The sequence below is a fragment of the Microtus pennsylvanicus genome, chromosome 21 (genome assembly GCF_037038515.1).
Source record: "Microtus pennsylvanicus isolate mMicPen1 chromosome 21, mMicPen1.hap1, whole genome shotgun sequence".
Classification (NCBI taxonomy): domain Eukaryota; kingdom Metazoa; phylum Chordata; class Mammalia; order Rodentia; family Cricetidae; genus Microtus; species Microtus pennsylvanicus.
The window spans coordinates 323,482-338,616 of record NC_134599.1 but is presented as its reverse complement, the minus strand read 5'-3'; the positions used below and the strand labels follow the sequence as shown (position 1 = coordinate 338,616).

The 15,135-nt window shown below is 39.5% G+C and overlaps 1 protein-coding gene across 9 annotated transcripts in view; it reads left to right on the top strand.

Annotated features, from left to right (window-relative positions):
* The window catches only part of Ezh2 (enhancer of zeste 2 polycomb repressive complex 2 subunit), a 65,993-nt gene that overhangs the window by 39,967 nt on the left and 10,891 nt on the right, over positions 1 to 15,135 (top strand). For 5 of the 9 annotated variants that reach the window (XM_075955372.1, XM_075955368.1, XM_075955370.1 and 2 more), the window contains exons 4-10: positions 3,339 to 3,455; positions 7,275 to 7,395; positions 8,166 to 8,306; positions 9,837 to 9,942; positions 11,455 to 11,633; positions 12,845 to 12,936; positions 14,341 to 14,581. In XM_075955372.1, the coding sequence (XP_075811487.1) occupies positions 3,339 to 3,455; positions 7,275 to 7,395; positions 8,166 to 8,306; positions 9,837 to 9,942; positions 11,455 to 11,633; positions 12,845 to 12,936; positions 14,341 to 14,581 (997 nt within the window). The remainder of the gene's footprint in view (positions 1 to 3,338; positions 3,456 to 7,274; positions 7,396 to 8,165; positions 8,307 to 9,836; positions 9,943 to 11,454; positions 11,634 to 12,844; positions 12,937 to 14,340; positions 14,582 to 15,135) is intronic. The other 4 variants (XM_075955373.1, XM_075955369.1, XM_075955371.1 and 1 more) reach the window with 1 other exon arrangement.

Genomic DNA, 15,135 nt, shown 5'->3' with positions numbered 1-15,135 from the left:
AGAACTGAAGTGATGGGTGCCTGCCATGTGGCAGAGATGCGGCACAGGAGGTGTGGTCATTTATGCTGCAGCCCATGCCGTCCTGTTTTCTCTGCTTCTGTCAGTTCTGCTTATGGTCTACCTAGCTTTCATTTATTTAGTGTATCCAGAGAGTTTTCTGCAGAGCCGTTATCCCCCATCTAGAGGTTGAAAAGAATATTTAACTGTCTACGTGTGAGCTTGGACTCACAAGCTAAAACAGGTAAGTCAGAGCTGGAGAGCTAACCTGTCTCTTTAAAATTAAAGCCTCAGAATTAGTTTTTCACCACCAAATATAAAACAAACATCAAAAACTTTTTTTTTTTTTTTTTTTTTTTTGGTTTTTCGAGACAGGGTTTCTCTGTAGCTTTGGTGCCTGTCCCAGAACTAGCTCTTGTAGACCAGGCTGGCCTCGAACTCCTTGAGATCCGCCTGCCCCTGCCTCCCGAGTGCTGGGATTAAAGACGTGCGCCACCACGGCCCGGCTCATCAATAACTTTTTTAAGAAGTAAATAAAATTAAGAATAAAATTATAACCACTTCCATACCTAAATTTTCTTGACTAGGGTGAAAGAAAGGAACTGTGCTAGAGGAGTCAGGTGAGGGACTGAAGAGACGCTGTGTGACCTTGGCTGTCTGCTCCCTGCAGCAGACGCTGTAGGCTGCTGTCAGGAGTTTTCCCCGTGAGCTCTGGCAGAAAGAACTAGAGCACAATAAATTAAAGAAGTTCTTGGATGTTGCAGTTAGATTTAGCTTTTAATCCTGTCTTCTAAATTTACTTTCTGTTTAGGAAGATTTGACTTCTGGCCCCTGGATTGTGATACTAAAATTTTATCGTAAAGTCATAATGAAAGCTTTTTATGATCATGTATATAAGCAGTTACTTAGCACAGTGGCTGGAACATAGTATGTGCTCAATAAATTTTACCACTAACTGTTGTTTTTGGTGAATGGAGGGACAAAGATCTGTATGTGAAGCCATTTAGCAGGAAGAGAACATTGACAAGTCATTCCCACCTTATTTACTTGACTTTGAGCTTTTCGTACTGTTATTTTTGCCTTTGCCTTTTTGGAAAGCACGTTAGTAGACATCACTGTTGTAGTTGTTTGGAACTGTACTGACTTTCTTTCACTTCTATCAGGAAGAGGTCATCTTTGGCAGTGAGCACTGTGGTAGAACAACCCAGTAGCTGGGTAGAGCTGAGGGCTCATGGCCTGTGTGTGATCCATTTCTGATCTTGCTGACTTGGAAACACACTATATAAAACTTAGACATTGACTCTGTATATGTGTGTGTACATATATGACTGATATGGGACCCTTTTATTCTGTTCTATTTTTTTTAAAATATTTTTTATGGTTTATTTATGTGCATTGGTGTGAAGGTGTCAGATCCCCTGCAACTGGATCTTCAGACAGTTGTGAGCTGCCATGTGGATGCTGGGAATTGAACCCTGGTCCTCTGGAAGAGCAGTCAGTGCTCTTAACCACTGAGCCATTTCTCCAGCCCTTCTGTTCTATTTTTATTACATACATATATAGGGTATTTTATGGCTTTGGGGTCTTGACATTTGAGAACAGAATTAATTCTAAGAAAAGATGGAGTCCTCACCAGGATAGAAAGTAATATGGTTATTAGAACAGACTTGTACCATATGTTAGAATCAAAATTGCAAAAATTAACAGTTTTAAAGGAACATACTTGTTAAAGTCACTGTGTTAAGAAAACATTCCATCACAGTGTAATTGGCAGGTTTTTCTCTGATACAGGAGAAATAGTGTGCTATGAAAAAGGAGAGCCTCAGTGCTGAAACAGGATTCCTGTGAGATTACAGTTGTATAGTCTGGCCTCGGGCAAACAGTCTCAGGAAGGAGAGACCGTGGCTACAATTTCCTCACTCAAGCCACTCCACACCTATAATTGTCCCTGACGGACCCCTCAGTTTCTTCCTCTCAAGAGAAGCTGTCCCCCTCTGTGTGCAATAATAAACAGTTCTACCTATCAAATTCTGTCTTCTTACGCCGCCTCAGAAATCTAACATTAAATCATTATCATCATAGATGATATAAAATGGCATTTCAAGGGATCAGAAGGTGTAAGCATTATACAGGTGAAGTATCATGGCAGCGTGTAGTGGGTCAGAGCGGTATTACCACAGTCAGACTTGTGTTTATGTCACAGCTCTATGTATGACTTGGGCAAACTACTTGTATTTTCTTTACCTGTACTTCTCACTGCAAAGTAGGTCTTATAATAAGTAGAGCTTATAAGTGTTATAATAAGAACTATGGGGAGACATTTACTCTGCTCAATGTAGTGCTTTTCATAAGAACAGCTAGAGATTATACAAAATGATTAGAATATATGTTTTGCAATTGAAACTTAAGTCTGTTACTCTTTTTTTTTAAATCTTTTTATGGTTTATTTAACTTTATTTTATGTACATTGGTGTGAAGGTGTCAGATCCCCTGGAACCGGATTTTCAGACAGTTGTGAGCTGCCATGTGGGTGCTGGGAATTGAACCTGGGTCCTCGGGAAGAGCAGTCAGTGCTCTTAACCACTGAGCCCTCTCTCCCGCCCAAATCTGTTACTTTTAATGTATTATTTGATGATATAAAGGATGGCATTTTACAGAAAGGAAGATAAAAGAAAAGAAAGGTTAGACACATGTGGTGATGTCTGCCTATGATCCTAGCATTCTCGGCTGAGGAAGGAGGACTGAATTTGAGGACAGCCTGATTGATCTGTATAATGTGACAATCTCAAAACCCAAACAAACAGAAAAAAGATGTAGTATGCAAATCAAAAGGAAAGTTTAATGTGCCTGGGTTTAGTATTCCAAGAGGCAGAGGCAGGTCCATCTTTGTGAGTTCAAGGCTAGCCTGGTCTGCACATTGAGTTCAATAACAAGACCCCATCTCTAAAAACAAAGTTCAATGTAACATTCTTAATCTTATGATTTAAGTACACAGTTGGTATATATATTACACTCTATTCTATATGGTTGGGTGGTCAGAATTTAATATAAGCTCAAGTTTTTAGAGAAAGTTTGCAGCAGCAGATTAGATTTCTGAGGCTAATATGAAAATTGTTCTTGATCCTAACTGTACCATTAACAGTTATGAGAAAGGCTGGAAGGATTTAAAACTTGCAAATTCTAAAATGTTTTCACCTTGAGATTTTATGAGCCTTTCCATCTTAGGTAAAAATCTTGTTCCAAGCTACTTAAGAATTCAGCATCTGTTCACAGTATGATGACTGTAGCTTAAGGTTGATCTTTTTATTTTTAAGAGGAAATTTTATTGTGTTCTTTTTCAGTGTTCAGTGACCAGTGACTTGGATTTTCCAGCACAAGTCATCCCATTAAAGACCCTGAATGCGGTCGCATCGGTGCCCATAATGTATTCTTGGTCACCCTTACAGCAGAACTTTATGGTATGTAAGTAATATAGCTTCTGTCTGTCTGATAATGTACTTAAATAGGAAACATGTTAATTTTTGTCATGGTGATAAAGATAAAATAATTTTTAAAAGCTACCAAAACGATATCACTTGGAGTGATTTTTAAAAAATAATAGTTGAAAACTGTTTAATCTCCTTTTCCTACATTCTCCACAACAAAAGTAGAAGTAAACACGTTAAAAGATGGAGTTTATAGTTCTTATTCTTTAAAAGTGCAGTGTTCTGTGACCTCATCCTGACTTTCCATTTTGTTAACTGAGAGCTTGTCATCAAACAGTTTAAGGAAAAGTTAAGAGATAGTGGCATCCCTTTATGTTAGTTTGAGGCCAGCCTGGTCTGCATAACAAAGAACACCAGTCCAAACTTTAGTAATAAAATGCTAATTTAGTTCTTAATGGAAATAGAATGAAGGAAGATTGAACAAAAGAAATTGAAGAGTGTATTCTTGGCTTGTATTGTTAAATAAAAAATACACACATTGGGGCTAGGGAGATGGCTCTATGCATGCATGAGCAAGTCAGGCATGTTGGTATAGGCTTGACTTGTAATACTAACACTGGGGAGGTGGAGACAGGCTCCTTGGCTGGGCAGCCAGGCAAGCCTAATCAGTAATCTGTAGTCTAAAGTCCAGAATAACTCAGGGTGAATGCTCTTGAAGAACAACAGGCAAAGTTGGCTATTGGCCGCAACACACACATAGTCATCATGTACTCATGAATGCTGCGCGTATGCATGCAGACATGCACGCACACACCACACAAAATAAAAGCACCTTAACTTTACTCACTTGATGTATGGAATGAAATGTTGAGAGAATATCTTGATGAAGTTAGAGACTCGCTGTACAGAATAGCTTCCTGGAAGGTTTTTGTCTTGCTGCTGTTTGAACAGCAGACATTTGCAGTTAGTGACTTTTCTTCCACTCTGACAGTGTCAGTTAAAGTTACTCTTGTGAAGTTGAGTAGATGTTTGCATTTAAGGCTTTACTAAAAAATACTGCATTTGAGAACCATTTTGGTACCTTAAGTGAGGCTTCATATTTTCAGATTGGGATTGTGAAAGAATCTAATGTTTAAAATTGCCAGAGGGCAGTTTTGATCATTTTTGGGCTTTCGTCAATGACCAAAGCAAATTAGATGGCTGTTATGGCTAACATATACATCAGGAACAAATTAGATGGCTGTTATGGCTAACATATACATCAGGAACAAAGGTTAGATGGCTGTTATGGCTAACATATACATCAGAAACAAATTAGATGGCTGTTATGGCTAACATATACATCAGGAACAAAGGTTAGATGGCTACCACCGAGAAGATAAAGTGAACAGATAGTTAATTTTGACTTACTTTCAAAGAAATGTACTCAGTTTAGATGGGAGCTGTGCATGCAAAATGAAATGAAACTTGAGTTGAGGGCGGATATTCGTGGACCTGAGAGAGTGTGCAGATATTCGTGGACCTGAGAGAGTGTGCAGATATTCGTGGACCTGAGAGAGTGTGCAGATATTCGTGGACCTGAGAGAGTGTGCAGATATTCGTGGACCTGAGAGAGTGTGCAGATATGCTTGAGCCTGAACAAATACATTAATCTCTACATTATCCTTTTGTACTTCAGACTTTGCTTTTGTCTCAATTTTCATTTCTTTCTTTATCTAAACTTATAATAAACTCAGTTTGTTATCTAGTGATCATTTGAAAAAAAAAGTATCGTCCTGTTTCTTAGTTGGCTGATGGTCACCTATGTCTCTCATGGTCTTTTCTAGTGTGTTCTTTCCTGTTGATTATTGTCGTAGTCTGGTCCTAGGCTTATAACATTTAATCCTTAAAATACTCCCCATGACCTTGAGTGAGTCTTAGCCAGTTTGTCCTGTTTTTCAGAGTTAATTTTCTAAAACTCAAATTTTAATTAGTACCTGTTAAGGGCTTGTACAGGCCTGCTGTAACTTGGTTTCTTTATACATGCTTCAGAACCATCCAGTCGTGTATAGTTGCTGTCATTTTTGAAACTTTTCTTCCTTCTATATTGTTGGTTTTTGTCCTCTGTGTTCTCAACTATTCTAGTCTCCTCCACACTGTTCTTTGCCCTTCCCAGCTGTCAGTTAGAATTTGATATAACTTACCCATCCTGTTTATTAGCACTATCAACTTTGATGTATGTCTTGTTCATCAAAGTATTGAAAATATTTTCTGTCGCTGTAGAATATTCTGATTTTAGAAGCACAAACCATTTTGGCATAAACTTTATAACAGGATCATTGATACTCTGTTTTATATCTGTATCAGTTATTTTCTTGTTGCTATGATAAATCACCAATTCCCAAGCAACTTATAGAGGCAACTTATTTGGGCTTATGTTTCCAGAAGTGGTAAGACTCCACCATGGCAGGCAGGGCATGGTGGCCAGAGCAAGAAACTGAGAGATCATATCCTCAACTGAATTACAAAGCAGAGACAAGGTGGGCAGAAAGGGAGAGAAAGAACTAGAAGTGAAGTAAGGCTATGGAATTTTAAAAGCCTGTACCCAGTGACATGCTTCTTCAAGTAAGGCTGCACCTCCTTAGCCTTCTAAGCATCACTACCAACTGGGGACCACGTGTCCAAATACGTGAATATATAGAGGATATTTCTCATTGAGACTACCGCAGTATTGCTTAGAGTTTTATTGTATTGAATACCTTACTTCCTAGATCATCTAATGAAGTGAAAAACTCTTTACTTTTTTGATGATTATAGTTTATTTTAATAAGTCACATTCATCAGTTTTAGTATAATGCCTTCCATTTCAATATCTGCAATAAGAATGTCTTAAACTTGCTATTATAGTGATATTTCATTTGTATTTTAATAAATAAAGCTTGCCTGAAAATCATAAAACTGCTACACTAGTCAGACTTACAGACCACCCAGGCATTGGTGGCACTAGTTGCCATAGAAACTGGGTGGTAGTGGTACACGCTTTTAATCCCAGCACTCTAGAGAAGATTATAAAACAAGAGGAGACAGCTCTCAGACACAGTCTCATTCTGAGATTCCTGGAGGCAGGATCGCTATTTCAAACTGAGGTAGAGGTAAGAGCCAGTGGCTATTTTGCTTTTCTAACCTTTAGGTTGAACCCTGGTATCTGTCTCTGGTTTTTTATTAATCATTCTGTCTCATGTAACCTGCAGCAGTTTTCTTTCTTAGAGGTTCTCTGCCACCCACCCCATCCCTTTGATTTTTCAAGACAGGAGTTTTCTGTGTAGCTCTGGCTGTCCTGGAATTTACTCTGTAGACCAGGCTGGCCTTGAACTCACAGAGATCTGCCTGCCTCTGTCTCCCTGAGTACTGAGTTTAAAGATGTGTGCCACCACCGCCCAACTCTTAGAGGTTCTTAAAGGGAGGATTACATGTGAGATTAAATACAGTTATAGTAGTTAAGAGTTTGCTCTAGAGATCTGGGTAAAGACAAGTGCTCTTGAAAATGACTGTTTTTAGTTATTCATTGACTTTTCTGTGTGGTGCTGGGAATTGAGCTTGGTTTTCAGCATGCTGAACAAGTGTCTCCCATTTAATGAGCTATATTTGCAGTACTCCTCACATTGAGGGCTTAAAATTGTGTGTGTGTGTGTAGGTCAGAGGACAGCTTTTTGGGAGTTCTCCTATCACATGAATCTGCGGAGTGAAATCTGGTTGTCAGGTTTGGCAGCAAGCGTCTTTACCTGCTGAGCCATCTCTCTGGCCCTTGCAATGAGTTTTAAAAATATTTCAATAATTAGAATACACTTGGTTTTAATTTTTTTTTAATTTTAGGTGGAGGATGAAACTGTTTTACATAACATTCCTTATATGGGAGATGAAGTGCTAGATCAGGATGGCACTTTCATTGAAGAACTAATAAAAAATTATGATGGAAAAGTTCATGGAGACAGAGGTGAGCTATATGTATATTCTCTTGGAGACTTTGCTAAGGACTTGAAATGCTTGGTTTCTTAAGCATAGGGCTTGCAAAAAAAATTGTAATAAAATTAATTTTGTGCTTGACTATAAAGGGCTAGCCTGGACTTACAGACCTACATTTTTAGCGTTTCTTTTGTTTTTCCATTGGAAGATCTTATTTGCTACTTGGTAACCACCAGTAACTGGTTATGAACTGTAGCAGCGACATGTGGATTTTATAGGAATGGAGTGTGTGTATTTGGTAAGCTTTAAATAGTAAAATTAATTAGGTTTAAGGCTCTATTTATGGGATGTGTGCTTCAGAAAGCCTCCCTGCTCAAAATGCCTTTCGTCAGGGCTGCCGTAACTCCTGAAATTGAGTGAGTCATCAGAATCCTGAGTTCAGGTTTCTGTGTATAGGAGGCTCCCTTGATACCTATGAGAAGGGAGATATGGTCATATTATAGTGAAAATAAGGTTTGAAGTGGCCAGTCAGTGACACATGTTGGGAGAAGGCTAAAGCCACAGGTCCTAAAAGATTAGGCGAATAATGGGCTCTGGACCGTCTAGGTTGGGGTGATTCCTGAGAGAGCAATAGATGCTAAAGATAGATACTGTTTTCTTGCTGGCTGTGAAATGATCTTGACTGGCCTTATCTGCCCCCACGTTCTAGTGCTGTGCTGATAGCGATGCCTGTCCTTCCAGATTAGGAAACACATAATCTGTGTCAGTTACACTTCCCCTCTCTTCCTTACTGACCCTTAGAATGTGGATTTATAAATGATGAAATTTTTGTGGAGTTGGTAAATGCTCTTGGCCAATACAATGATGATGACGATGATGATGATGGAGATGATCCTGATGAAAGAGAAGAAAAACAGAAAGATCTAGAGGATAGTCGAGATGGTATGTTTAATGCTAGTTTTTTGTATGGGACTTCCATCATTTAAAATAAATGTGTGGAGTCAGTGGACGGTTCAGTGGGTAAAGGTGCTCACCATCAAGCTGACGAATTGAGTTTGATCCCTGGGAACCACACTGTGGGAGAAGAGAACTGACTCTCCTAAGTTGCCCTCATATCTTCACATGAGTGTACACTGTGGCACTTACATAGACCAGGCTGGCCTCAAATTCACAGATATTCGTCTGCCTCTGCTTGCCGAGTGCTGGGATTAAAGGTGTGCACCACTACTGCCGGCTTCATTAACTGTTACATCTTAGTAATACAATCAAATATATTCTTGGCAGCATGTCATTCTTCATTGGAGCTAATTTCCTTTGCCAGGCAAAGGAAGATCATCCTTTTGGACTTTGTTGATCAATTATCATAATCTTTATAATAACATCATATATTATGTACGTTGTATTCTGACTTCATATTCACCAGCTCACTCACCTTCCACAGCTCTCATGCAGGTGTTATCAGATCCACTATATAATGGAAATGGCTTAGAGAGGCTAAAAGCTAAGGAACTTACTGAAGATTGCAATAGTGGGAGGTAGAACCCTGCGCTCCAAGGCGATGACCTAGGTCTCACTCCAGAGCTGTGCCATTGCCTGTGCACTTGTTACGGATTATTAGAAACCAGTCTGTCCTATGGCAGAGCCCATAACACTGTTCTCCCAACAAGCCTAGTATTAAAAGCATAGTAGAATTGAGGGGAGAAGTGCGATTTCACAAGGCATGGATTCTTTGTAACAGAAACACACCTTAAGGATCAACTGGATGAGCGCAAAGTTCTGCACGCTGCTGGCAGATCTGAAAGTGGATTAGTAAGATTAGTGATCATCTCTGACACAAAGCTATTAGTTGCAAATAATCAAAATCTGAGGGTTCTGTCTTCCAGAGCTCTTAAAATGAATTTTATGTTTGTTCATCAAATACTCCACAGGCTTTTTCATTAGAAGGAAGTGATAGAGCTTGTTGGCATACGCCTGTAATCTTAGCACTTGAGAGTGAAGGCAGGAGAGTCAGAAGTTCAAGGTCATCCTCAGCTGCGTTGTGAGTTTTCTGTCGTCTTGGGCTACCCTAGGCAAACCTCCCACACAAAACAAAACAAAAACCCCAGCCAGTCGTAGCTAGAAACACTAGACTAGAAAAGTGGGCTGGCGAGATGATCACCGGGCAAGAGTGCTTGTTGAGCAAATCCTGGTGACTTGAGCTCGAATCTCACTGCAGAAGAAGAGCACCGACTCTCATACACATGGTGCACACACTAAAAATAACAAAATAACCACCAAAAGTTTGAAGTCAGCCTGTTCTACTTCGTTGCAGGCCAACTAGAGCTACATAGTAGGAGTCTTTGTCTTCCAGCCTCCCCCAAAATGAACCAAAGTTGATAGTTTCTTAGAAAGTCAGCTTTGTTGAGATACTGTGATGCAGAGAAAATGATTGGAACTTGTTTCTTTCACCTCCCTCATCACAACTCACTTCAGATAATAAAGAGCACTGCCCGCCTCGGAAGTTCCCCGCTGATAAAATTTTTGAAGCTATTTCCTCAATGTTTCCAGATAAGGGCACAGCAGAAGAACTTAAAGAAAAGTAAGTAACTTTTTTTTTTTTAAAAAAAAATATGGGCAGTCTTAGTTTATTCTAAATGGAATTACTGTGTCTGATGAGCCGTTCCATAGTTTACAGCTCACGTCTCTCTCTCATACACACCTACACCCCATTCTTTTTTTTTGTTAATTTATTTATTTATTAAGGATTTCTGCCTCCTTCCCGCCACCGCCTCCCATTTCCCTCCCCCTCCCCCGATCAAGTCACCCTCCCTCATCTGCTCGAAGAGCAATCAGGGTTCCCTGACCTGTGGGAAGCCCAAGGACCGCCCACCTCTATTCAGATCTCATAAGGTGAGCATCCAAACTGCCTAGGCTCCCCCAAAGCCAGTACGTGCAGTAGGATCAAAAACCCATTGCTATTGTTTTTGAGTTCCCATTCTTCCTCGTTGTCCGCTATGTTCAGCTAGTCCAAATTTATCCCATGCTTTTTCAGACCCAGGCCAGCTGGCCTTGGTGAGTTCCCGATAGAACATCCCCATTGTCTCAGTGTGTGGGTGCACCCCTCGCGGTCCTGAGTTCCTTGTTTGTGTTTCATCTCCTTCTGCTCCTGATTTGGACCTTGAGGTTTCTGTCCGGTGCTCCAATGTGGGTCTCTGTCTCTGTCTCCTTTCCTCGCCTGATGAAGGTTAATATTCATGAGGATGCCTATGTGTTTGTCTTTGGATTCACCTTCTTATTTAGCTTCTCTAGGAACATGAATTATAAGCTCAATGTCCTTTATTTATGGCTAGAAACCAAATATGAGTGAGTACATCCCATGATCCTCTTTTTGGGTCTGGCTTACCTCAAGAGAGGCCCTATCATACAACAAAAGTATATGCTCAACTATGTTCATAGCAGCATTGTTTGTAGTAGCCAGAACCTGGAAACAACCTAGATGCCCTTCAACGGAAGAATGGATGAAGAAAGTATGGAATATATACATATTAGAGTATTACTCAGCAGTAAAATACAAGGACTTCTTGAATTTTGCATACAAATAAATGGAAATAGAAAACACTATCCTGAGTGAGGTAAGCCAGACCCAAAAAGAGGATTATGGGATGTACTCACTCATATTTGGTTTCTAGCCATAAATAAAGGACATTGAGCTTATAATACACCCCATTCTTGTATTATGTGTTATAGAATGTTTATTGCATAGACAATAAGTACACATGAGTGTTCATGTACAGTTTGCACTAGTATATTGTAGCAAACCATTTCTGGGTACTGGCAGAGATTTTTATATTTAATTGAGACTAATATAATACCCTCTTCTGTGGTGTGCCTGAATTGTATTAATGAGCTTGATTCTTGCTTTGCCATGCACGATACCATGACTGGTTCTTTGTATAAGTAAAGACTATTATGGGTTACATATTTGTGTGTGTGTGTGTTTTAGCTAAGGTAAACATTAAAAAAAATCAAACTCATGGAAACCTTTTTGAAATATTATTTTTAAAAAGTAATTTTTCTTCCTGCTCTACTTACATGTTTCGCTTGTTGTCAGATATAAAGAACTCACTGAGCAGCAGCTCCCCGGTGCTCTGCCTCCTGAATGCACCCCAAACATAGATGGACCAAATGCTAAGTCTGTTCAGAGGGAGCAGAGCTTACATTCATTTCATACACTTTTCTGTCGGCGATGTTTTAAGTATGACTGCTTCCTACATCGTAAGTGCAATTATTGTACGTTTTCATTTTCTACTTTTGTTGTTGAAATATGTATTAAAGCAAGTTTTGTCATCTACCGCAGCTAGAGTGTGCCGATATATCTTGTAGTAAAGGTTGAGAAGTATGTTACATCCCTGTATTGTTATTTTTACCTCGGTAGAGGATTCCTCTGACATTTTATACACATTTAATTCCAGTTATTGCTTCCCATTAACTTGGAGTACAGGCAGTTACAAGGCATTATTGAGGCAGAAGCAAGATTGCTTTGCCTAGGCTATATAGCACAGCTTTGGTCAAAACTAAACCAACACAACAAAACCCAGCTACCACTAAAAAGGTTTGTTTGTTGAAAACAACTTGGGAACTTAGCTCAATGGTTGAGCCTTGCCTAACAAGGCCCTGGTTTGGATCCCTAATATTTGAGGGGAGAAGATAGAACAGAGCCTTTATGGGAAAAGGTCTTTACAAATGCTACCACCAAAGAGAAAACAGCCAAATATCCCACATGGTTGGTTCTGTTAATATCATTTATTTAGCCAAATTAAGATCATTTTCATCTTGGTGATTTTGAATAGTTATGGCGTTTTCCATCTTGTGAGAACAACTGGTGCGTACTTCCTGGAACTGAATCCCGCCATTGGGGGCACCTCTGTAGATACATAGCAAGTAGAACCATTTTCTACCCCATGCCGAGTAAACTGACCTTCCTCTAGAAATCAAGGAATCATGTCAGAGCTCAGCACAGTGATAAACATCTGTAATTCTAGTACTCAGGAGGCGAGGCAGGAAGATTGCCCTGAGTTTAAAGACAGCTTGGGAAAGATACATCCCTTCTATCTCACCCCCCCTCCCGCAAAAAACCCTCCCTACACAGAGAAATTGTAGATGCCAGAATATTTTTTATAAAATTAGGAAATTTGGTTTCTTTTTGCAATATTTTTACTTGTTGGAGATACTAAATACTCACGTAAATGTTTGTAGTCATACTTTATGCCCATCAATCATACTTGCAAGGGGAAAATAAAAATTATGAATCATTCCAGAGTTTGCCATGTTTTTTAACTTTCTTGGAGGTTGGAGGAAGAATGATCTATACCCCGTGATAGATGGAGGGAGTTGTATAAACTGCATACTTGAAAGATATTGGAGATTTTTTTCAGTGGATTTGGGGAAATGAAAAAGTAAACTTTATAGCCATATTCAGATACTTTGTGTTTATTTTACAGCCTTCCACGCAACACCTAATACATATAAACGGAAGAACACAGAGACAGCTCTGGACAACAAGCCTTGTGGACCACAGTGTTACCAGCATCTGGTGAGATTTAGTGCTTTGTTTCTCTGGAGGGCTCTTAAGAACTTGGTGGAGGTGGTGAAGCAGTGCTAATGCTGTCTGGATCCACACTTACATGGCCATATGACAGGCAGTGTTCTCACCCTCGTTCCTCTCATAGCTGTGTACTGCACAGTGTAGTCTATTAATCCTGTATTACTCTTCGTTATCTGTGTTACTTCTTCAGCAATGTTTCTCGGTCTTTAGGATCAAGGACTCTCTACAAAGTTTATGAGCGTATGAGGCATAGATAGCCCACTTAAGACACCAGAAACTCAGTAATCGTGTGCAGGCGTTCCTAAGCCTTTCGCATGGACATATCCCTTCTGTGAATGTTTTAGGCCACTTGTAGTTTGAGCTGTACCATAGATCCCACAGATTTTCTTTTTTTTAAGTTATAGAGATTAGGAGTAAGGGATTAGGAAAATATGAGGCAGGAAAGTTGTTTTTTACGGGTACTATCTTATTTTTTACCATTTCCCCTCTTTGAACCAAGCCACTCCTACCTAGGAACTAAGTGGGTATATATTGCCTGTTGGATTTTGGACAGAAGATTCAATGAATGGCACCTACAGAAGGTATCCTATTTTTAAGCAATTTGGTTTTGTAGAGTGAAGTATAAAACTGTTGGCTCCTTTCAAACTTCCCTTCTATTTCCACTAAAAAAATAAATAAAAATTACAAAAAGGAATTCTTGAGCACTGTTTTATATTCTTTACAAGGCAGAACTTTATTGGCTCATCTAAAATGTTTCTGTGGTCTCTTTTACAAACCATACTCTTACCATTGTTTTATACTTTCTGAGATTGGATTGTGATACTTCAGAATGCAAAATGTAACCCTTCTCTTGTTCCTAAAAGTTCTTTCATGTCTTCCTGTGACTTTGCATCCTTCACAGGAAAAAATATTGGATGTTTTAATAGTAAGACCGGAAGTGACTAAGTCATGCATGTATATGTTTTGTGTCCTTGTATACTTTAAATAATGCCTTTAAAGAGGTATGCATTATTTTAAGTTTTGAAATAGGAAGTCTGACTTGACACACTTTAGTATGTGAGATTCTCTTTTAAGTATACTGTATGTATATGTAGAGAAAATACCTTTATTATGCAAAATACTTTTAACATATTTTATAAATTCATCATGTAGAGCTGCCTTGCCTGATTTTGCATCATTAGAACAAAATATTGAACCTATTTTTATGTTTCTGAACTCTTGGAACTATCAAAAGCAGATGAAAAGTTGGGTATGTTGTTATACAAATGACTCTGGTAATGGATACCGTGATAGATTCGTGACCAACTTGTGTTATGCAATGTCTTAATTCTATTCCATCAAAATAAGGTTTAGAACTTTACCCTGATGCTTCCTCCATTTTTCATTTTGCAGGAGGGAGCTAAGGAGTTTGCTGCTGCCCTTACTGCTGAGAGGATAAAGACACCACCCAAACGCCCAGGGGGCCGCAGAAGAGGAAGACTTCCAAATAACAGCAGCAGACCCAGCACCCCCACCATCAGTGTGCTGGAGTCAAAGGATACAGACAGCGACAGGGAAGCAGGGACTGAAACTGGGGGAGAGAACAATGATAAAGAAGAAGAAGAGAAGAAAGATGAAACTTCTAGCTCCTCTGGTAAGATATGTGGGATAAGTGAGTTTGCTATTGCTTTGAAAGTTGAACTTTCTGAGGGTTCAGATCACCGAATGCATGTAGGTACAGACAACTGTGAGCCACCTGATGTGCGTGTTGGGAACCAAATTTAGATCCTCTCTGCAAGAGCTGTATGCCATCTCTCCAGGGCTCTCTCCCCTTTCATTGCTAAGATCCGAGAGTTCTCTCAGTGCTCTGGCCGAATGGTTTGTGCTCTCTCCCCACTGTGCCTCCTGCCAGCCTTGTCTTCCAGCAGGAAGGTCTGCCCCTTGCTCTTGCTGTTGGATCCTTCCCCGTTCCATCTGTCTTTGATGGAGCACAATGAAACTGAGGACCTATGCATAGTTTTGGTAGGGAGAAAATCAATACTGCTGCTGAGTTTATCTTCTGTTTACTGAGTTTTAGTTCTTTCAACTCTGCGAACAATATTGTAAATGACAATAGACCCCATATGTGTTTATTTGATAAGTCTGTGTTAAAGGAAGCAGAATTTCATGGGCTCTGTCGGGGAGGATGAAGATCTTTCTGATATTGTT